This window comes from Macaca fascicularis, chromosome 6, assembly GCF_037993035.2.
Source record: "Macaca fascicularis isolate 582-1 chromosome 6, T2T-MFA8v1.1".
Classification (NCBI taxonomy): Eukaryota; Metazoa; Chordata; class Mammalia; order Primates; family Cercopithecidae; genus Macaca; species Macaca fascicularis.
Window position 1 is genome coordinate 58,354,803 of NC_088380.1, and position 24,327 is coordinate 58,379,129.

General features: G+C 36.4%; 1 protein-coding gene across 2 annotated transcripts in view; it reads left to right on the forward strand.

The window, feature by feature from the left end:
- ITGA1 (integrin subunit alpha 1) overlaps positions 1-23,670 on the forward strand; it is a 177,149-nt gene extending 153,479 nt beyond the window's left edge. Inside the window, exons 24-29 of one of the 2 annotated variants that reach the window (XR_012413654.1) lie at positions 1,565-1,678; positions 3,774-3,875; positions 4,024-4,128; positions 9,338-9,430; positions 11,703-11,819; positions 16,794-17,013. Coding sequence is in view for 1 of the 2 variants with exons in the window: in XM_005556876.5 (XP_005556933.1) it covers positions 1,565-1,678; positions 3,774-3,875; positions 4,024-4,128; positions 9,338-9,430; positions 11,703-11,819; positions 16,794-16,838 (576 nt within the window). In the remaining variant the exon portion in view is untranslated. Of the gene's footprint in view, positions 1-1,564; positions 1,679-3,773; positions 3,876-4,023; positions 4,129-9,337; positions 9,431-11,702; positions 11,820-16,793 lie in introns of both variants that reach the window. The other variant, XM_005556876.5, reaches the window with a different exon arrangement.
- The last annotated feature ends 657 nt before the right edge of the window (positions 23,671-24,327 follow it).

The following is a 24,327-nucleotide window of genomic DNA, read 5'->3' on the forward strand; positions in this document are numbered from 1 at the left end:
ATGCTGCTCTGTACTAGCTTTGTGATCTTAGAAAGTTCTTAATTTTCATTCCAACCTTCTTACCTCATAGAAAAAACAAAGATAATAAGAGGATCTGCTTCCTGGAGTTGTTAACAGGGTTAAAGGCAATAATGCATATAAGAAGATGAGCACAGTGTGTGGCACATAGTCAACAATATTGATATTGTGGTTGTTATGAACAGTCATATTCTCAATAAACTTATACATTTAAAGGAAAATGCTATAGCATAATACATTTTACAGACAGGGTACGAAACTTTGTATTTTGTTGTGATACAAATTTTATAAATATGCATATATGTAAATACTAAAGACAGGTAACATACACTAAAATGTTACCAAGGTAGTTGAAGTATAGGAAACTTTTATTTTCTGTTTATTTTCAGTATTTTCCAATGTTTCTACAAGGAACATATTTTAATCAAAAAAAAAATGGTAATTACAGAACACAGGATTTCTGACTGAATATCAGGAAACAGAATGTGACTGGAAATCAGGAAGATAAGAGTTAGGGAGCATGTTTAAAAGTCCAGGCGCAGCTAGTCAGAAACCCCCGGAATTCCAGGACTAAAGGATGTATTTAATCTTTACCAACCCAGGAAATTGCTTCAGATCTGAGGAGCTATCAGTCTGGAAGGCTCAGTTGGGTAGATCACTGGCTTTCCTTGCATCTATCTATGTAGATCAAGGGATTCCCTACCCAGGTAAAGATGCTGCACAGGGATGCCGTAAGCTTCGGGCCTGCAGATTATGCTTCAGCAGTGAGAAGGGGACCACTGCACCTGGTTGTCCCAGTTCAGTTGCACCTTCTAAGCAGGCAAAGACCTCTGGATAGTGAGTTCAGTTTCCTGTTGAACTTCATCCTGCCCACATTTTCCTCTGAGCTATACTCACTACTGGTAGCAGAACATGATGCTAAGTGGAAATTTTGGGTTAGTGGATAAAAACGAATGGAGACAATTAATCTGACTCTCATAAAACCAGATTATCAACAGCCAGTGGCACAGTAGCCCTAGCTGGGGGTAGAATTGTGAAGGGAAGCAGATGGGAGTCTGGTTTGCCTGTATAGTAGTGATACATCCCATCTAGCCAGTATTAGAGACGATTTATGGGTTTAGGGAATTATGTCAAACTGGGTAAAGGCAACCAAAAATCTAAATTGTTCCATGGTCCTCCCTTCTTTCCAGTTTCAAAAAGAGTGGTATGTTTAAAAAAAAAAAATGAGCATGGCAAGAACATAATAACTGATAAAAACTTCCAATTCTGTTTTTCTATTAATCCCAGGTCTATTAAGAGAATGGGGGATGGAGGAACAATATGATTATAGCTGATATATACAGCTACTGATTGTTAAGTGTCCGTATTTTCTTGCTAGCTGAATTATGCCAATTCTCTGTACAGCACCATAAAAGATCTACATTCATTTGGGGATTCAAAATATTACACAACTTACTTCATCAGCTAGAAAACAAAGTCCTACATAAGACAGAAAGAATTCTATTAAAAGAGGAAGAAAGATTACATTTCCATTTTTTTCTTGTAGATTAGAAAAAGTGGATCTTTTCCAATGCCAGAACTTAAGCTGTCAATTTCATTCCCCAACATGACATCAAATGGTTATCCTGTGCTATACCCAACTGGATTGTCATCTTCTGATGTAAGTCATGTGTGCCTTGGAATTATGTCATTACTGTTATCTTTTCCACTTTATGTTTAAGCCTTTTGTTCGGCATGATACTTGTAATAAAGAGTTTTACCGAAGTAACATGGACAGGTATTGAGATAATTAAAAGCAAATACTAATAGATGTATTATTCCCTAGGGCTGCTGTAACAAATTATCACAAATCAAGTGACTTAACACAACACAAATTTATCCTTTCACAGTTCTGGAGTCCAGAAGTCCAAAATCAAGGTGTTGACAGTGTTAATTCCCTCTGAAGGCTCAAGAGAGACTCTTTTTCATGCTGTTTTCTTAGCTTCTGGTGACAGCTGGCAACCCTAGGCATTCCTTGGCTTGCGGCAGCATAACTCCTATCTCTGCCTCTGTCTTCACATGGCCTTCTCTGTGTTTCTGTGTGTTCTCCTTCTCTCTTTGGGTTTCTGCACACTCGTCATTAGATTTAGGGTCCACCCTAAATCCAGTGATCTCATCTGGAGATCCTTAATATAATTATATCTGCAAAGACCCTATTTCCAAGTAAAGTCACATTTACTAGTTCTAGGAGGATTTAGGTATATCTTTGGGGACCACTGTTCAATCCACTAGAGCAGATTTTAGATAATCCATTGTTATGAAATGTTTGTTACCCTTTTCCTTGGTTTGTGGTAATCAAACAACTCTATATATAAAGTGGCTTCTTAATTGTGCCTAAGCATGCACAGCTGCAAACAAAATAGTATAATTGTATTTACTCACATCCCAAATAATAGCAATATTGCACCCCCTTTATATTTTTAGCATTGAATGAGACTATATGATAGTTCATTATGGTTTAGTGTCTAAAACAAAAAAATCATCGTAAGTATTGAATTAATGTGTGCATGATTTCAGAATTTGAAAATCTGTCTTTGCAGGCATTTTCAAAAGTATTCTCAGAAATCAAGAAATAGCAACAGTGCTAATTGGCTTGTGACCACTTAAATGTTTTCCTAAGGGCAAAGAAAAAATAAGCCTCTGGAATTTCCCTCTAATCCAAAAAGGCAGGTTTGTGAAAATCCAGAAGAGAAAAAAAAAAAATTGTACTTTTCATACTGCTTAGGAAACTTTAATCTTACTAACTTTTATCAAGGGTTGAGAGTACTGGGGAAGCAAAAGGTTTACTAGGTTAAGTCTAGAACCAGCTGTCTTATAAACATAGGATTTAAACATAATATGTTAACATCTATCGGGTTGTCTGCTTACGTCTTCCTCCTGTGTAGACTGAGTGTCTTATCCTTGGTGGGTAGGGAATCAAAAGTATTATTGGATGAATACGTAAGTACAGATGAAGGTCCCTCTCTTTTCAATTGTTTCATGAGCCATAATATTGAACAAGTATTTTTGTTGTTTTTGTTTCCTTTTTTTTTTTTTTTTTCTGAGACAGTCTCTCTCTGTCACCCAGCCTGGAGTGCAATGGCACGATCTTAGCTCACTGCAACCTCCGCCTCCCATGTCCAAATGATTCTCCTGCCTCAGCCTCCCAAGTAGCTGGGACTACAGGTGCTCACCACCACACCCAACTAATTTTTGTGTTTTAGCAGAGATGGGGGGGTCTCACAATGTTGGCCAGGCTGGTCTCAAACTCCTGACCTCAGGTGATCCACCCGCCTCAGCCTCCCAAAGTGCTAGGATTACAGATGTGAGCCACCATGTCTGGCAATTGTTTTTGTTTTTATCGGTAGAATTTTAAATATTTTTCTCTCTCTGTAGTATAGAATTCATAAGCTTATCTTTGATTAAAGTAATAAATTAATGAATGTATTAATCATGTAATAGTAACTTCTATTAGCATTCTTTCTTTTCCATAACAACCTCACTAGTGTCCATTACAATTCAAGAGTAGCATGGTAACAATACATATTATCTTGGGGTGGATATATATGTATGTATGGCTGGTGCACAACAACCTTTTCCATATAGCACACTTACAAAGATGGATGTTTAATATATGGCAATGGCTGTCATTCACAGATTATTCACACTACTGCTGCAAGTCATTTTTTCCTCTGATATCTGGCATTGTCTAATAAATGTAATATTTTCATTTCTAGAATGCAAACTGCAGACCCCATATCTTTGAGGATCCTTTCAGTATAGACTCTGGAAAGAAAATGACTACATCAACTGACCATCTCAAACAAGGCACAATTCTGGTAAATTAAGACAAATGCTATTTTTACCTTTTGCTTTCCAAATGAATAAAATTGATATCAATCTAGAAAAACCATCTGAAGTATTTAAATATAGTATATTTGATAAAATGGCAAGAATACTGATATGTATCTCTGGACATTTAAACAGGACTGCAATCCATGTAAATTTGCTACCATCACATGTAATCTCACTCCTTCTGACATGAGCCAAGTGAATGTTTCACTTATCTTGTGGAAACCAACTTTTATAAAAGTAAGTAACTACATTGTTCTATGCACTGATTGAATAATATCAATATATATTCATTTACCACTTAGAATATGCAAGACACTATGCTGCTGTTAGAAAGAATGTGAGACTGGAAGTCTAAGAGGATGTCACCAAGCCCCAGCTCTATTTAACCAGCTATGTGTGCCTCATCTTCCCTGTCTGTTAAGAACTAAGATATTACCAAGGTCCCTTCTGGAGAGACACACTTTTTTCAATCTCTCCTATCCTTTTTCTTTGTACCTTAAGACATAAATACCTTTCCAGTACCAAAGCTTGCACTTATCTTAATAATTTGGAACTCAATTAATGTGCAGAGTATAATAAAGTGGCAACCTTTGACCCCAGGAACAAGGGAAAGAGCTAACACATACCATAGACTTACTGTGTTTTATCAGACTTTTATTATATATGTAATTTTATAATATACAGGTATATATGAAGACATTTTTAACCCCTTATAAAGCCAAATCTGTCTGACAATAAGCTACTTTAAAACTTTTTTTTTGTATTATTTGTTTCTCAAGAAGTATTTAGTTGAACATATGACATTGCCATTTTTGAATTTGATCATAGTAAGTTGCTATTTTTATGTCATTAACTGTTAATATTGGCAATTTCACTTTTTAAATTTCAACTTTAATTTTAGATACAGGGAATATACATGCATGGGTTTGTTACATGGATATATTTATAGGATATTGAGGTTTAGGGTACAGATTCCATCGCTCAAGTAGTGGATATAATACCCAGTAGGTAGTTTGTCAGCTCCCTCAAGTAGTCCACAGTATCTACTGTTCCCATCTTTATATCCATGAGTACCCAAGGCCTAACTCTCACTTATATGTAAGAACGTGTGGTATTTGGTTTTCTGTTCCTGTGGAATTTGCTTAGGATTATGGCCTCCATCTGCATGTATGCTGCTGCAAAGGACATGATTTTGTTCTCTTTTATGGCTGTGCAGTGCTCCATGGTGTATATGTACATATTTTCTTTATCCAGGCCACTGTTGATGGGCACTTATGTTGATTCCATGTCTTTGCTGTTGTGAATAGCACTGCAATGAAGATATGACTGCCTGTGTCTTTTTGGTAAACAGTTTCTTTGCGGTATATACACCCAGTAATGGGATTGCTGGGTTGAATGGTAGTTCTATTTTAAGTTGTTTGAGAAATCTCCAAACTGCTTTCCACTGGCTGAACTAATTTACATCCCTACCAACAGTGTATAAGCTTTTCCTTTTCTCCACTGCCTCACCATTTTCTGTTTTTCTGTTATTTTTTGACTTCTTAATAATAGCCATTCTGATTGGAATGAGATGGTACCTCATTTTGACTTTGATTTGCATTTCTCTAATGATTAGTGATAATGAGAGTTTTTTCATATGTTTGTTGGCCACCCATGTGTCATCTTTTGAGGAGTCTATTCATGTCCTTTGCCCATTATTTAATGTGGTTATTTGTTCTTTGCTTGCTGATTTGTTCAAGTTTCTTATTCTGGATATTAGACCTTTGTCAGATGCATAGTTTGTAAATATTTTCTCCCATTCTGTAGGTTTTCTGTTTACTCTATTGATAGTGTATTTTGTTGTGCAGAAGCTCTTTAGTTTAATTATATCCCACTTATCCATTTTTTTGTTGCAATTGCTTTTAGAGACTTAGCCAAAAATTATTTGCCAAGACCAATGTCAGGGAGGGTATTTCCTAGGTTTTCTTATAATATTTTTATAGTTTAAGGTCTTATATTTAAATATTTAATTTATCTTGGTTAGTTTTTGTATATGGGGAAAGTTAGGGGTCCAGATTCATTCTTCTGCATATGGCTAGCCAGTTATCCCAACACCATTTATTGACTAGGTAGTCCTTTCCCCATTGCTTGCTTTTGTTGGCTTTATCAAAGATCAGATGGCTATAGGTATGTGGCTTTATTTCTGAATTCTCTATTCTGTTCCACTGGCTCATGTGACTCTCCTGTACCAGTATCACACTGTTTGGATTGCCGTAGCCTTATAGTAGGGTTCGAAGTCAGGCAGTGTGATGGGTCTGGCTTTGTTCTTTTTACTTAGGATTGCTTTGGCTACTTGAGCTCTTTTTTTAGATCCATATGAATAATAGAATATTTTTTTCTAATTCTGTGATACTTTGAGAGCAATAATGTTAAATCTATAAATTGTTTTGGGCAGTATGGCCATTTAATGATATTAAATGAAAAGATTTTTCTTTTATTTGTCTCATCTCTAATTTCTTTCAGCAGTGTTTTGTAGGTCGCCTTTTAGAGATCTTTCACCTCCTTGGTTAGTTGTATTCCTGGAATTTCAGTGCTTTTTTGTAGCTTCTGTAAATGCAGTTGTTCTTTATTTGACTCTCAGCTTGAACATTATTGGTGTATAGAAATGCTACTAATTTTTGTACACTTATTTTATATTCTGAAACTTTACTAAAGTCATTTATGAATTCTAGGAGTTTTTTGGCAGAGTCTTAAGGGTTTTCTAGGTATAGGATCATATTACAAGTGAAAAAAGATAGCTTGACTTCTTCTATTCCTATTCTGATGTCTTTATTTCTTTATCTTGCCTTACTGCTCTGGCTAGGTTGAATAAGACTGGCAAGAGTGGGCATCCTTGTCTTATTCCAGTTCCCCAGGGTAATGGTTCCAGCTTTTGCTGGAACCATTCAGTATGATATTGTCTAGGATTAGTTACAGATGACTCTTATTATTTGGAAGTATGTTCCTTTGATGCCTGTCTCTACCTACTCCCTGGGAAAATCCACCTACCAGCTCTGTTGAAAGTTTTTATCATGAAGGGGTGTTGGATTTTATCAGAAGCTTTTTCTGCATCTATTGAGATGATCATATGGTTTGTGCATTTAATCCTGTTTATGGGGTGAATCACATTTATTGATTTTCATGTGTCAAACTAGCCTTACATCCCAGGAAAAAAGTCTACTTGATCATGATGTGTTAACTTTTTGATGCGCTGCTGGATTCAGTTTGCCGGTATTTTGTTAAAAATGTGTCTCTGTTCATCAGGGATATTAGCCTGATGTTTTCTTTTTATGTTTTTGTATCTGCTAGATTTTGGTATCAAGAGGATGCTGGCTTCATAGAATGAGTTTGGGAGGAGCCCCTCCTCTCCAATTTTTTGGAATAGTTTCAATTTGGTATCAGCTTTTCTTTGTACATCTGTTAGAATTCAGCTGTGACTTTATCTGGTCCAGGGCTTTTCTTGGTTAATACGTTTTTTAATTACTGACTCAATTTCGGAAATTGTTATTGGTCTGTTCAGATTTTCGTGTTCTTTCTGCTTCAATCTTGGGAGGTTGCATGTTTCCAGGAATTTACCTATTTTTGTTTTCCATTTGCATGGTACATTGTTCTCCATCCGCTTCCTTTGAGCCTGTGAGTGTTGTTACTTGTGAGATGAGTTGAAGACAGCATGCAGTTGGGCCTTGTCTTTTTATCCACCTTTCTACTCTATGTATTTTAAGGGGGTGTTTAACCCTTTTACATTCAGGGTTCATATTGATATATGAGATTTTGATGCTGTCATTGGGGGACTGATGTTCTTTAACTGTGGTGTAAGTTGAGTGTGGTCATTTGGGTTTGTTTTTTGGATGCTTTCAGAGGACCAAGGCTCTGTACAGGATCTTTATTTGTGGGTGAATGCTCACAGGAGTGTTTATTAGCAGTGATTTTTGATGTTGTTGTTTGAGCAGTGATCCAGTAGAGGGCACTAAAGGGCAATGGGCAGTAGATAGGCTCTTAGTCTTGCCACTCATGTATTTGCTCATTTTTGCAGGTGTGCTCTGCATTGGGTGGGGAGAGGCCTCCTCCGATCACTGGCACTGTACCCATGCTTCTTTTGTTAGGTGTTCTGGGCCACAGGCTCCCTCGGGCAGAGGCCATGGCAGGGAGATAGGTGACACCTTTTCCGAACCAGCCCTGTGGAGGGAGTCATGCCCTGTCCCAGTGCTGGCCCTCACTGGCCCACAAATACATGTGTGTTACCTGTCTCAGTGGTCTGAGATGGGGGCTGCTCCCCCCTTGAGTGCCAGCCATAGATCTCAGCTTGGTACTTCTGAGCTGGACATACCATCTCTGGGTCTCCAGGACACCCCACAGTTCAGAGTCAGGCTCTGGTTGCTGTGGAGGATCCGAAGTGCTCCCAGGTCACAGGGAAAGTACTCAGGTGGGGTGCAGCACCCATACTGGGCAGCAGAGACTGCGCTGTGTACATGCTCCTGTGGGGCAGTTAGGCAGGGACTCTAGGAGGGTCTGGCAGACGGGAGAGGCTGGAGAACAGACATGCCCTAGCCCCATGGGGAAAGCCTGCTCTCTCCTGGCTTGTGATCACCGGGGGCTAGAGCCTCCCTGAAGGAGATGGGGAGTCCGAGGAGATGAGCACCTATGTCTGTGCCCTGCTCACAAAAGCTCCTGGGCTGCACACTAGCTGAAGCCCTGTCTCTACCTACTCCCTGGGAAAATCCACCTGCCAGCTCACACATCCATTGGAGATGTTGGGTACCCTGTAGCTTAGATCCCAGATGTCTGTGGCTAGAGTGAGCTGTCCCTCAGTCCCCTCCCTCACCCCTTCTCCAGGAGCCATTTGGAGCCAGGAAGTAGCCCAAGCATTCAGATACCCTACACAGGGCTCCCAGCTTCTCCATCTTCAGCCTTGGCATCTGTGTTGCCTCTCCACACACTCTCAGTGTTTTCTCCCTAGAGATCAGATCTGCCTAAATTATATTGTCTACTTGATAATTTGGCATCTCTTAGTGGGAGAGATGTCTGTGTCTAGTTAGCCATCTTGTCCCCCCAGATCATCAATTTCATTTTTAATCCTAAATAAGTGCCTAGATAAACTTCATCACCAGAATGTAGCTGTTTCATGTCTTGCTACATTAAAGGTAGGCAGTTTGAGATTTGTTTTTTCTAATGATAAATCAATAGAAAATATTTTAAAAAAATTTTTCATTCCATAACCAGGATCTAAGTAAGGATTTTCAGTGGCAAACGAGGGAGGACAAGTGCACAGTTATTATTTGATACTACCAGTTCCATTTGGAAGTTAACAAAATTGGAATTTTTAATCTCTCAGAAAAATCTTAGCTTTTATAAATGTCCCACTCAAACATGACTAGCTGTCATTTTGATTAGCATAATATATTAAGAACAAATCCTATTTGCTTTTCAGTCATATTTTTCCAGCTTAAATCTTACTATAAGGGGAGAACTTCGGAGTGAAAATACATCACTGGTTTTAAGTAGCAGCAATCAAAAAAGAGAGGTAAGTGCAACAATGAGTTTGAAAACATTATGCATTTCACTCTGAATTTTGTGACATAATGTTTTATAATTGTTGATAGTCCCTTAAGCAGTGACTGGTATTGCTCTCAGTAAGTGACAGACACTATTTGCTTCAAATTATACTTCATTAGCTTCAAGTGTGATTTTAGTCTTATTCTTCCTTGTAAGAAACTGGGAAAATCATGATATTTACAATTCACATGCCATTTTTGACTTTATCACTTATAACTATCATGGTGAATGGATGTTTTTACTTTCACTTTGATAACAAATGATGCAGTTGTAATTTTCCTCCTTAAAAGCTGACATTATAAAATGCAGCTGACATCTGAAGAGCAGCCTCAAAAAACAACTTCTTTATAAAAAATGCCTTTATATTGTACAGGAAAACATGTACATTTTTTAAAGTTTTCTTTCAAATTTCATTGAGAAATTTGAAACAAAAATGAGATGGTATTTCCTAATACAAATTCGGACTTGAGTCCTTAGTAAAAATAGAAAGGTTTGAGTTTTTCACTCTTGTCCTTTTATAAATTAATAAGCAAAGGTGACGGAGTAAGACCCCATCTCTAAAAAAATAAAATAAAATAAGTACTTGTTACACATGCAGGCACTTCAGCATGATCTCCCCCCTTCTCATGGGAGACTTTAAATGTCCCATGTGGATAAACAGCACCATGTGACTCATAAAATTCAATTTGGAAGCTCCCTAACTTTCAGATGTTCTTTTCAAATTGCTTATTTCAAATTATTCCAATATCAATGACTTCTGATAAGTATACACTTTTCAAGAAAAAGTAAAATATATGCATGTAATGTTTACTTATGTCATAAAGGGTGTTTAGCATAAGCAATGCAAAATGCAAAGTTGTTCCTTACATAGAATAGCCAACATATCACTAAAACCTAAAAAGTTTGAGTATGGTTTATATTGGGAAAGTGATTTTGATTCCTAAATATGTGTGTTAAAAGTTTATAATTAGTTTTATTTCCCCTAAATATTAGTTTAAAATTCCCCTGGAAATATTTGTTCTGCATTCATCCTAAAGGAAAAATGTATCTATATTGATAAAATTACTAAAAGTGATCATTTTGTAATTGTGTGATCTGAGGAAAGTCACTGATCTTATCTAGATTCCAGTTTCCATGTCTGTAAGTTCAGGGAATTGTTTTGCATGTGTTTAAAGTCTGCCTTGCTGGGCATAGTGGATCATGTCTGTCATCCTAGCCTATTCGGGGGACTGAGATGGAAGGATCACTTTAGCCCAGGAGTTTGAGGTCAGCCTGGGCAAAATAGTGAAACCCTGTCTGTGTTTTGTTTTGTTTTGTTTTAAGAAACTGTCATAATAGTCTGATGCTGTGTATGTCTACATTCTTGCCAGCTCTGTCACCTACCTGGAGTGATTTGATCTCTCCCTATTGGTTTATTTTTCTCCCTAATCTTCCCTCTGGGTAAAGAAATTGAGGTGTTACTGTTAAAGGCAAGTACAGGGCTCAAACTATTACTAGCCATTGATATCTACCCTAAATTAACTTTTTTCAAATATCCCAGGGATGGGACACAGAGCAGATAGGTTTCATTGAGGTTTGAGTGCCACCTTGAGAGAGTTTGAGTAGCTGGAACACTAAAAGCGGTCCATTTTACAGGTTTGCTTCAGTTAAAACCTGATTTAATGTGGACTCAGTATTAAGTCAAGTAAAAGAGACATTGTGGTATAATGAAGAGCACACTGGGAGTGAATATATATGCAAATATTCACTTATCCGTACACTTGAGATTTATGCATTATACTTTCAATTTATAAACAAAAAATGAAGCACGCTAGAAATAAAATAAGGAGACTTTCTCAGGTTTTTATGACAACAAACTGTGACATTCCAACCTAAATTAATGCTGTTGTGATAATACAATAGTCTACTAATTAATTTTTAACACACATAATACTTTGGTTCTCCCTGAGTTAAACAGAAATTCACTCCTCCCTTTGAGCATTTCAATTCATTGACATTTAACTCTTTATGTATAAATTTCTGAAGGATAAGATTATAAATACCTTTCGGTAATAATAAATTTGACATAGTTAGAGATTTAGACTAGATGAAGGGCATTTTCTAATGTAAACTTAATGTTTTCTCTGTATATAGGAACGAGATTAATGCACTGGTAGAGAGTTGTAGCCTGCAAGAACTCAATATTCCAGGAGTTCTAATAGGTGTTTATCATGTTAACAATCTTGTTTAATAATTTTCAGCTTGCTATTCAAATATCCAAAGATGGACTACCGGGCAGAGTGCCATTATGGGTCATCCTGCTGAGTGCTTTTGCTGGATTATTGCTGTTAATGCTGCTCATTTTAGCACTGTGGAAGGTAAACACCAAAATTCCTTTGACTCTCTACTTCAACCATCAAGAGCAAACTGGAGAAATAAGCTATGATCTATTCAGACTATGCAATATAGTATTATCACAGCAATGAAACAAATGTTGAAATGATGACTAAGAGAAAGAAAAAAGAAAAATGTGTATTTCAAACACTGCATACAACTTGAACCAATTTTTGCGAAGGAAAAAAAAACTTATTTGGGGTTAGAAATATTCAAAAATCTCAAAAGTATCTTTCTAGAGTTAGGACAATAAGGGACTTTCATATATCTGTAACAATTAAAATTTTATAACAAGTATGTATTTATTTTGTAAGTAGAGAACAATGAAAACTGTCTTTTATAGAGAAAGAAAAATGAATTCCTATGCCAATTGAAGGATATATAAGCAGTAGATTCATGGTTAACATAAGCCTTGTTTTAATCACACATCTCTATGTGTCTTAAACATCAAATAATTCTTTAATGTTTAAATAGACATGGAACATTTAATGTAATAAATTGTGTGCCTGAGTGGAGGGTGTGGGATCAGCTGATGTAGGGGAGGTCTTTAAGTTTCACAGACTCCTATTTCAAATTCTATGATAAAAGTCAGTAACCACCTATTTTGTGTCAAGTAGCTCTGGATATTTATGTAGATATTTTGCTTAGGCTGAAATAGACATGATTTTTAAAACTCTTAGAAACTGTATAATTTTCACATTAAGCAGAACTGAAATGACAGCTTTTGGGATAAGTTGAATAGAGAATAACATCCCATACAAAGTTGAACCTTTTTTCAATTAAATATCAAATAGGTATTTATTCTTGCATAATATTCCCCTATATTTTACCTATTATTTTGTTAAATAGTTAACTTATGTTAAAAATATAGATTGTGGCTACATATTAATTATTCTATTACCTGAGCAACATAATTATTTAATCAAATAGTTTAAACAGCAAGTTTCTCTCCCACTGAAATACCAACTGTTCCTATCCTTTCTTACTCTCCTATGACTCACTTCCTCTTTTGAGGGGCTTAGTCTTAGAGGAGACGGCAAACAAAGCCAGATGTAGGTCAGTGGCATTTAATTCAGTAAATAGAATCCACGGCTTTTCTCCAGCAAAGTTCCCCAAACAAAATTCTCCACTATATCCATGTCTAGCTCTTCCTTCTACTTCTAAGGGATCAGTGTTCTCCGTGTAATACCTAGCTTTGCCACAGTGTGGTACCCAAGGCCTGGCTTATTTGTGTCAAGGTTGTACTTGAAATACAGGAAGTGGTTTCTTCATTTCTATGCACCTCTAATAGAGAGTGTTACTGTTGATTTTTTTCAGCATAGTCTTCTATTCTGAGCACTGCACTTACCTGTATGGTTTTAGGACACCACTGACAGGAGAAGAGGAAAACCAGAGCTGATATTTGAATAGGTTTTTTCCAGCCTTGTACCTCTATTTCAGACAAACAAATAGGAAATTTCAGTTACCTATTTTTCAGTCAGTAGTCTGAAAAAGCATAAATGTAAAAATAAGCGCATTATTTCATCCAGATAATGATGTGTTGATACATTCTGACAGCTTCTTAGGTTATTATTATTATTATTGTAGCCCCAAAAGAATGTCATTTGACAAACTTTGGGCTGTCTTACCCAGTAGAAATAGTTCAACCACTTCATTGGGAGGCCCAGCAATCAGAACTGTGATTCCAAAGCAGAAGGGAAGAAACTAGCTCTTACTGAATGTTTACTATGTGCAGGGAACTGTTTTAAACACTTCTGCTTTAAGCATTTCCACTTAATACTCATATCAACCTTATGAGGTCTTACGAACCTCCTCTTGTAAATGAGGAACATAAAATTTAAGTGTATTTCCCAAAGACACATAGTGAGATTCAGAGTAAGGATCTGAATTCTGTGCCAAAACCACTGACTATTATCATTCCGTGTTCTCTCTTGCTTTCATTCCCTCTGGTGTCCTTGCAACAATCTTTTCGACCAAATATTTTAACTACATTTTACACCTGAGGACATTAAAGCAAAGGGAAGTAAAGTGACTCGCCCACGATTACTTGCTAGTAAATGAGTGGATTCAAGGAATGATCTACAGAGCTCTTTCTTTTTCCAATATGTCGTACTGCTGCAGGCTGTAGAACAGAGCTCTTTACTCTGGAGCTCCAGGAGTCGGGTTTTGTTCAAGAGGGTCATGAACTCTCTGAAACACATAATACTGTCTTTGGTTTTGGAATGAGGGTCCCTAGTTGGATTCAGACTTTCAGTAGTTCCATTAGGACTAATCCTACTACCCCCTACTTTAAAGTTCAGTTGGAAGCTCCCTGAAGCATGAATTCAGTTGCAGTAGGCTCAGAAGAGCTACTCTTATCCCAGACATCTTTTTTATACTAACTAGATCTGGATCAGACACCTCAGGACTATCCCTTCTTCCTTCCTCTCCTGAATCCCACCACTTTGGAGGTTCATTGGACTCCAAAGTCTGAGTCTCTGTGTGAGAGACAGGCCAAAAATTTCTCTTAGAGCAGAGATTCAGTTTCAAAAGACACAGTCTTTATATCTTTGTCTTCGTCATACACATGACAAAAATTAAAGCTTGACAAAGTGATAGTAGCTGCCTAGTACACTTCATGATTGATGGGAGGAATCTTGTAGGGGACGTAGGTTTAAATAGGTGGAGAAACTTGTCCTGAAATATGGTACTACACGCTGGGGGAGATGCCCAGCCAGGCCAACATATCCAATAAAGTAGAATGACTTCAGCCCACGAGGAACCATGAGAGATTCAGAACGTTCCTCTCTCCTAACTTGACGTCATAATGATGCCTGAAGTTCCTCAAATGATGATTTATTTATTAATCCTAAAGGTTTATTCTTCATTCAATATACATGTTCTGGGCGGTGTGGATGGGGACTGGTATCTCACCACTTTTTAGTCTTTTATACATTAGTGTGAATTTGTTTATTCAGCAGTTATTCCATGTTATATTCATTAAGCACCTACTTTTTTGACAGAGATCATTTCATCAGACCCTTTGCCATAGGGTTTTGAACAAGGGATCATGAAATAAACACAGGAAGAAAAAAAGGAAAGCCAGAGCTACAAAGAAAGTGTTGGGGCTGAAAGCAAACTGTTTGTTTCAGATTTGGGCTAGGATTGGCCCAGTCCACCTTGAAGCTATAAACTATATTCTCCTAATCTCCACTCTTTGTCACTTAACTTCTCTTAAAAACCCATATTAATTGGTTGGGTGGAATGCTTAGATAACCGAAGTTATTTTAAAATAGAACATTTAATGTGTAGAAGCCAAGGAGTGTTGTAAAAAAGCAAAAAGATCTGTGAGAGATCAGAAGCAAAGCAGAACGAAAAGGAGAAAAAGTCTTAGAATCCATCACCTGCTTTTGTGAAGCCTTGTGTGTTTATTTTTGACTCAGGACATGCAGGCACCAGTTGAGAAGCCTAATGGTTTGTGAATCTGGAACTTTAACAGTTGGCTCATATAAAAAAGCCTGAGACATGTAGGAGAGCTGGCATTTGGGGAAGACAAACTTATTGTTTTCATGTGTATTTGTTCTGTTACCACCTTTTCTTCATCTACCACCACCTAGATGATGGCATAATAGAAGACATAAGCCCTGAATAAAAATTTTCTAACCTAAAAGTGCATATTTTTGAGGGTTTATCCCCTCTCAGCCCTCAGTTGCTTAATAATTATTTTATAAATACATCGTTCCCTGGCATAATTTGCCATAATTTTGTGATTAAAATGATATAGAGGTACCACACTTTCAAAGAATTAACTCCTTGCCTTTGCTCGATCTATTATAGCTCTCTCTCAAATTTAAAAAATATGTACAAATTTGAAAAAACACTTATCTATGACCCTTAATTTTTTTTTTTTAACTAAGCATTTTAGGTTAGATCATTGTAAAGATCCCTTCTATCCCCTATACTTAGTTTTGTTATTCTATAGAATGGGAAACAATTGCAACACTTAGAGCATTTTATGATGCCCCAAATTGCAAAGCGTACTGAAATATGGCTCACCATTCACCACAATGTGAAATTTCTCTTATGGCCAATGACTTCATTTTTTATTTCCAAATGACGTAGTGTATTTCAAGAGGCTTTTTATATCAGATCTAAGCAGACATCCTGATGCATTTAAAGTTAATACAGACAACTCAGAAATCTCCCTAACGCTCTAGTCATAATATACCTGTCAGATTCGCTACCATCTCTAATGACTTCAACCTACAGTCATCGATCATTTGATGGAAATTTCTCTGCCACATCCCTGAAAAAAAAAAAAAAAAAAAAAAGATGACGGCAAAGTTGAGACAATGCTAGCTAATTTCAGTTTGTTTGTCACCCAAAATATTTTCCCAGAAACTTTTAATTAGTTCAATATGTATACTATACTTTACTAGGGGTCATGATATATTTAACCAATGAAAATGTTAAAAATGATACAGCGGACCAGCAAGGCGGCTCACGCCTGTAATCCCAGCACTTTGGGAGGCCGAGGCGGGCAGATCACGAGGTCAAGAGACAGAGACCATCCTGGCCAACATGGTGAAACCCCGTCTCTACTGAAAATACAAAAATTAGCTGGACATGGTGGCACATGCCTTTAGTCCCAGCTACTCAGAAGGCTGAGGCAGGAGAATCACTTGAATCCAGGAGGCAGAGGTTGCAGTGGGCAGAGATCACCCCACTGCACTCCATCCTGGCGACAGAGTGAGACTCTTTCTCAAAAGAAAAAAAAAAAAAAAAGAAACAGCAATTTAATAAATGTCATTTTTTGACATTGAATATTAATAGGTCAATGAGAAAATATGTCTTAATTATATTAGTTGTGTGTCCAGCATTGCCAATATATTATTAAATTTAATTCTATCCAAAAGGATTAATATTTATTACCTAAATTAAAATAGTTAATTGTGTTATGTTTTGTGTTTTCTCAACAGATTGGATTCTTCAAAAGACCACTGAAAAAGAAAATGGAGAAATGAAATATTTTACAAAAGAAAATAATAACAATTATTCAATAATCTATCCTCAGGTTTGCCTCAAATATGTGACAAGAAATGTATAGTTCATGACATAGTCATATAACTATGTAATCCATCAGGGATTCATTATTTGGAAAATGACAGGTCCTGCATTATCCAAAAACAATACCAAAAAGACATAATTTATAAAATGATAAAAAATATTTTACATAATTACTCACTTTTGTTGAGTAAGCAAAATTACAAAGTGTTTTTAAAAAATCCTGTACAAATATGTTTGTGTATTAAATCACCATCCAAAATATTTAAGGAATACATAAGAAGATTGTTATGATCATGGAAACATCTATTTTCAAAACAATATAAATTAAGCTTTTCCCCTTGATTCCTGTTGGATATCCATGTTCAGCATGACAGTCAGCACTTGGAAATGCCAAGAAAAGAATTACCTGAAAAAGATCATTTCTCCCGATCCAAATGAGAGCATTTTCCCTTGGTAGAATCCATATACAATATGGATTGAAAATTAAGTCACAAAGAATACATTTAGCATCTTTGTGTTGGGTTCTATACCTAAAAAGTTTCTTCCCCGCCCCAAGGTGATTGGAAAGTACTGCAATTGAGCTGAAATTTTATCTACGATGGAAAATCAGGATAGACTCATTTAAAAACAAGTATACTAAATGGGTTAAATTAAGCTTTTACAGAACATACTTAATTTTGAGATTGAGCTCTAAATGCAAAACTCTTTTAGACTGAAAAAACACTTAAAGCAGTTTTGTATGGCATCACAGTGATTTGTCATGAAAAGCCATATGTGGGGGACATGCTAAAATGTCTGAATGAAACATGACAGCAGAGAAAGATGCCACTGAAATGCTGAAATTATCTTTACTGAGCAGCTTTTGAATGCTAAGGGTTCCAGTATGTGACCCAAAGAAGGAGTTGTCTCCACTTCTTGGTACAGGGTTCATTCAAACCCCCAAGCTGTGAGATTGTGTTTATTCTTAATTTTTTTAAAGGTATTTAATTTCCAAACACATTTCTTATTTTTGTGAAAAGACAATATTCCATTTCAGTATTACATTTTACCAAGAAGTCACTGCTTTTTAAGTGCAGTGCATCAATATTTAAATAAAATCCCAGAAATGTATTTTAAAGAATTTCAGGTTTGAAAACTCAAACCAACATAAAGATATCACACACCTTTGTATGTGCTTCTTTGTTCTTGAAGTAGTCATTATGGTTCATTGGAATCTACTGTAGCATAAGCTCCTAGGTTGCTCCATTTCTTAGGAAAATAGCAATGAATGAATGTATAGTAGCTGCATGTGTGAACTACTGCTGTAAAGTTTGCTGACATTTCTGCAAAAACTCCATTTCTCCACCTGATTTACCAGAACCTGTAACAAGACCAGAACATGTATTTATCCAGAAACTCCTGGGGTCTGCTTTGTTCAAAAAGGAGCAAATCCACAAAGAAATTAAATGTTATAAATTTATTTTTTTCAAACTAATTTTCAAAGAATGTAGCTGAAGATTCAGAGTCAGCCTACCTCTTGACTCTCCACATCTGCATCTAAGATCCTGAAAGTCAAAGGGATGTGCTTATGGGACGCCAAAGCCATCAGTAGCTGGAAGAAAGAATACTTCTTTTTAGAGGTTTGGTGTCCTCTTGCTAGCTTGTCATTATTCGGAAATACATGCTTTTGGAATTTCCTTCATTTTCGCTATCTCCAGGTTCAGAAATCATACCTTCCACTTATTCTTTATTTGCCCAGTAGAACTCAGGGTTTCTCTTATTCGGAGTTACCATGTTGCACACCCCCAGTGCTCAGCCTACCCAGAAGCCCTGCTCCGATCTCAGCAAGTTCTTAGTAGTAAAGCTAACAGATCCATTGAAATTCATACTCAGCATTTGTGACTACTAGACAAAGCCCATTTACTGAACCATGAGTGTGCACTTTTAAACTAAATTGTTAACTGAAAGGTAAAAAATAGAAATGAGGGCATTTTGAAGTTTTTAGAAAAGAGAGGAAGAGCTGTTGGCCAGATCAGAGATACTTACAAACCTGGCACAATTTTTAACATAAGTCATTCCTGGCTATTAAGTACATTATTTCATGAACCAAAAGTCCCATTTCTCTAATATTAAAATTTGTTGAGGTTTGTTTGTGTGTGTGTGTGTGTGTGCATGTGCAGACACATGTACACATATAAATTGAATACAAAAATAGCTCGGTAACACCAAAAAACAGAGTTTCCAGAAAATAAACACAAAAGCTATACTTGCAAGACAACTTTGATTCATCTGCTTTTCATATAGTTTCATTTTTATTAATATTTAGGTTTAACTTATAGTTCTGCAATTATTTAAAAAACAAGTTCAGAGCATTTGATTTAAAAAAGTCAACAGATGTTTCAAAATAGCTTTGTACAAATGCTATAAAACATATTTAATGATTAAGAAATAGACTAGACTCTATCATTTACTTTTAAAACATTTAATTAGAAAATGATATTTAAGACTATTTATGAACTTATTGGCTAAATTGCCAAAAATGTTCTTTTTCTCTAACTTTGGTATTCTAAATAATTGATTATTGCTCCCATTGCAAACTGAACCATGTATGCGCTCTCTTTTCTGACCAAACTACAATGGTATATTGGTAAATTATTTAACAACACACTGTCCAGGAAGGAAAGGAAGCCTCTGATTTGTATCATTTGCCAATTTCCATGGTCTAAATATTCTCTCTTCATTTTCAAACTACCAAAGTGACCCTAATCAGCTTACAAAATTCTTGGAAATGTATCTGCCAGCTCTTACCAACCAGTGTGAGCTGACTTCAGCACACCACTGAGACAGATTACACAATAGATAGATTAGATATAGATAGATAGACAGACAGATAGACAGATAGATAGAGACTGATAGAGAATATGTTGTGTCTATATAAATATCCAATGACACACAGTATGTTCATATTTTAAATTATGCCAAAAGTATTGATTATATCAAGTCCAGTAGACATCGTGCTACACAACACCCATTCTTTAATTTTGATTTCTAAAATTATAACCTTCTTTTGATATTAATAAAATGTTATGAACTTGCAGGAGAAGGAAGGAGTTGAAAGAAGGAAAACACAAAGGGTGATCCACAGTGAAAATCAGACCTACACAGCAGCCACAAAAAAATTGTCTCATTTTCACAAGGAATCCAGAATCCAGTGAGACACATTACAAAAGATGATACTTTGTAAATATTTTTAACTTCTGTGATCAGATTTCAACTTCATTGGTCCAATGTGCCAAGCTATTTTCCTCTGAGCACTAGATTCATGGGCAATTTAATCTCTGAATATTTTCTGTGTCATAAGTGTGCTTGAAAAGAGGCTTGTAGTAAAGAGATATTTTCACAAAATTTGAGGCTTCTGCAGCCATAATAATTTTATCTATAAATGCATATATACATACACTCACATGTAGATATTTACATATATGCATGTTCTCTTTTCCTTTTATAAAATCAAAGTCTAGGTTCAATTGGAAAATGGAAATATTTACACCAAAAGAAAAAAGTACCATTGTTGTAATCAATGGAGTAAAGCTGGGATATAGTAGAGGCTGGGAAAGCCCTGCCCGTGTTCTCTCCAAGGCCACAGCTTGCACACTGTGAATGGTGGCCCTGCTGGCTCCATGGAGTGTGCCTTCACACAGGGGAATGTCCTTGTCCGACACGTTACAATCTACTCCATGGGAACTGACTGTCTTGCTTTTCACCACCAAATTGAGAAACAGGCCCAGAGCCTGTCTCATGTGCCAGGTGCAGTCACATTATTGCTCAAATAAAGTGGCCTCTGACAAATCAGTTTTTCAAAATAGCATCCTATGTACTCTTCATTTCTCCCAACAACTCTCAGGCCCCCTTTTGCCAGTTTTCTCCCCCGGGGGAGATTTTCAAGACTACTAGAGAAAAATGTGTTAATAAAGCATTTGCTCTGAGTTCCAGCTTCAGTGACTCAGTCATTTATACAGGATTTCAGTGTTTTGTTCTGCAGTGGTGTTCTAAAGGGTTCACGCAGTATAATGGAGGAGGGGCAAAGCAGAATATACTTCCAAGCTGGAACATCTTTAAGACATTTACAAACTGTTATGGGATACTATCAGCAACTGTGCCTGGGGAAGCTAGCAGGATTTAGCTCTTCAATGGCCCTCCAAATGCACCCAACAATCGCCAACCTCACCCATGGAAATCATCTAAAAAATGAAAAGAAGGGCCTTAAAATCTTCACGTGGATGCTGTATTTATAACTAAAATGTACAGTTTAATTCTAAATAGCAGGCTTTTAAATGCAAACAGTTTCAAGGTGAGTCCTTCCAATCAGACTGCTGATTCTACACCATTTTCACACAGAATTTCTGAAACCATCACCAGGTGTTAATTCTGTTAACTGCAGTGAAAGGAAATCCAAGGCACATTACAAAAGGCTAAATGCTGCTGTTTCTAAGTGGAAGCACTGTTGTACAACACTCTTAGGGAGAATAAGAAAAATAGGGTTAAACTGTAACATTGTAATCTGATGAACAAATCAGCATCTTTGATCCTCAGGTTAAAATTTAATCTTAAATTTAGAAATTCAAAGTAACAGCCTTTAACCATTAACCTAGAAGAAAATGTGAAGTAGCGTCTGGAGTCTCTTAAGCCCCAGCCCTGTTTTCCCCTATAGCAGCTGGTACCCAGGAAGTCCAGTTCCTAACTAATGGGAATGGATCCTTTTCCCATTATAAAGGGCCTACGCTCAACCCTTGAACCCACCAACGTTCTTATGCCCCAGGATCTGCACCTTCCATCAGGCACCCAGGAATGCTTCTCGTTGATATTTTAACTGTACCAAAAACTATGTAAGGGTGACTCATCACTCCTAACTTTGGACTCCTTGCTTTGAGATCAGTATTTTTTTTCTCTCTACTTTACGTATACCAAAAGCTTTCCCCAGTAGCTAATGAATTTAGAACTTTATACAAGACTCCCTAGCATTTTTCTCCTCCCACAGGCTGGAGAATTTCAATGCTATGAGACTGGGCAGTAGGAGCCAGAGCCAATTTGTAGGATCTCTCTTCCTTCGGCCTTCCAGTTGCCTTTTCTTCTCAGCAGCACAGTGGGGATGATATGGGGCTTCCTCAGCAAGGTTATTCTCTGCCTTGTGCCCATAGCAGGGTCTTGGGTGGTGGGATGTTATCTTTGTTGGTGAGCAGATGCCCAAAGATACTTTAATTATCTGACACACCATGGAAATCTTGGCAGTCAACTAAAGACCCGTGACATTCATAACTACGATTACATTTGGCTTTAGCATATTTCAGGTAATATCTTTATGGGAAAAGACGAAGTATGGAATTGTAGGAACTCTTTTGCAATAGACTGAGACCCAATGTTTAAATCATTTTATTTCAGTTTGATCTGAGCCCTTAGATTGGGGACAGATTTTTAAAAGCAAATCTTCCAAATGACACCACAATGAAAGCCAACTGTGCTCTTGAAAAATATCTCTATTGCATTACTTGTCCTCATCCTTGTTTTTTAAGAGGTAGAGAGAGATTAATGGGAAGCAGTGAGCCAACATAATTGTCCCTTTCCTCTACAGAATAACTGTGCAGAAGGGGGCCACCACACTTAGGACCGGTGCCAGGTGACAATCTTTCTGTCATGCTGCTGCAGCATTTTGCACCTTGAGAGACAGGAAAAAAAATGGGGATGAGGGAGTGGGAGATGATGACTATTTCTCTTTTATGTCTACATCCTTACTCCTCAAAATACTTTAAGCCCACTCAGACCCCATGTACCCTGCCCACAATACTAACACATGTACTTTGCATAAATAAATTGTTGATTAAATAAGAGCAAAAGTATATTCTGATGTGTAGATTAACCAAGCAAGACTAATTTCGTGGAGTTTAATACACTTTGGATTCAAGTACAAACAATCACTTAATGCAGCAATATCTCAGACCCTCTTCACTCAAGAACCATTTTATACAAGAGAACTCAACATTTACTGTTTTATTTCTGGTACTGCCTGACATTACTCAGGATGCAAGAGATGCTCTGCATTCCTTATTAGGAAAAATTGGCCTGTAAGGAGAATGGTATACTGTGTATTACTACTGTGAGACTGTAAAATTGTTAATGAACAGTGTAAAGAATTATATTCATTTTATTAGCAAAAAAAATATTGCATGCAAGAACTACTGCCCTGAAACATCCGTCACTCCAATAAACTGTTGTGCCTGATCTAACATAAAGTTATATTTCATTGCTCATTTTTTATTTGCCTCACTAAAATGAATAACTTAAGGGAATGTGCATTTCTACAAGACATTAATTGGATAAACTCATTAGAAGAAAATGTTTCGATTGCATTCAAGAACAAAGAAGCATAACCTTTGTTGATTCTAGTAATTTACTATATGCTTCATTTAAACCCATTTTGTAAAGAAATCAGGGCAAAGAGCAAAGAGTGAAGGGGGAAAGATGGGTAAGGTAATATTACCAAGAATGATAGCATATTTGGCCTCGTTTATTATGCAAACCAAATGTATTATTTTGTTAATATAGTCATTTAATCTGATATAATTAGAAACAGCTGAGAGAGTAAAAAAGCATTCTGAATGTCCTATGTATGGCATATCCTGTACACTGATTGAAGGTCAGAGCTTTGGTATTTTTGTATAATTCTATCTTATCTGGTGCATCAGCTGTGTATTTTACGTCAAGGTAAATGAGCATCCTGTCTTATATGTTAAATAAAAAAATGACTTTTTCAAAGAAGAATGTGATTGCTGTGATTTGTATGTGTATATATATTTTTTTCCAAAATTAATATGACTTCTGAAGCTACAACCTTTTTTTTTTTTTTTTTTTTTTTTTTTTTTTTTTTTTTTTTGACGCTTTGGCAGGTTTTCACTTTAATGCTCAAAAAGGAAAAAGCAAAAAGTAAATTAAGTCTGTCTGTGGTGTTTCCTGTACAAGATTTAGCAATGTGAATAGTTTTTTTGCAAACTTGAAACAAAAACCACAGGATCTATAATACTATATATCTTCTTTTAATGAGCTATTTTAATAATAAATAGTCTTCAGTATAATCATAGATTATACTACATAGGTGAGATTTTAAAAAATCAAGAAATTTAAAAATAGTTATTTTCTTTATTGAATTTATAGTTTATTATATAAAATTACTTAACATATTAGGGCCAGAAGAAAATACAGGAAGAAGTTTTAGTAAAAATAACGCATGGCCATCTTATTTAAAATTTCGTCCTAAACTATGCTGTGGGGTGAGCGAGGAACTATTGTTACAGAAGACACAGACTGAATTATGAAGAGGTTATATGTCAGGTTGTCCGCCTAAGTTTTGACAGAGCACATTTTCACTGCCCTATCTTTTCTCCCTTACTATAAAGTAAGTACTACTTCTCTCTC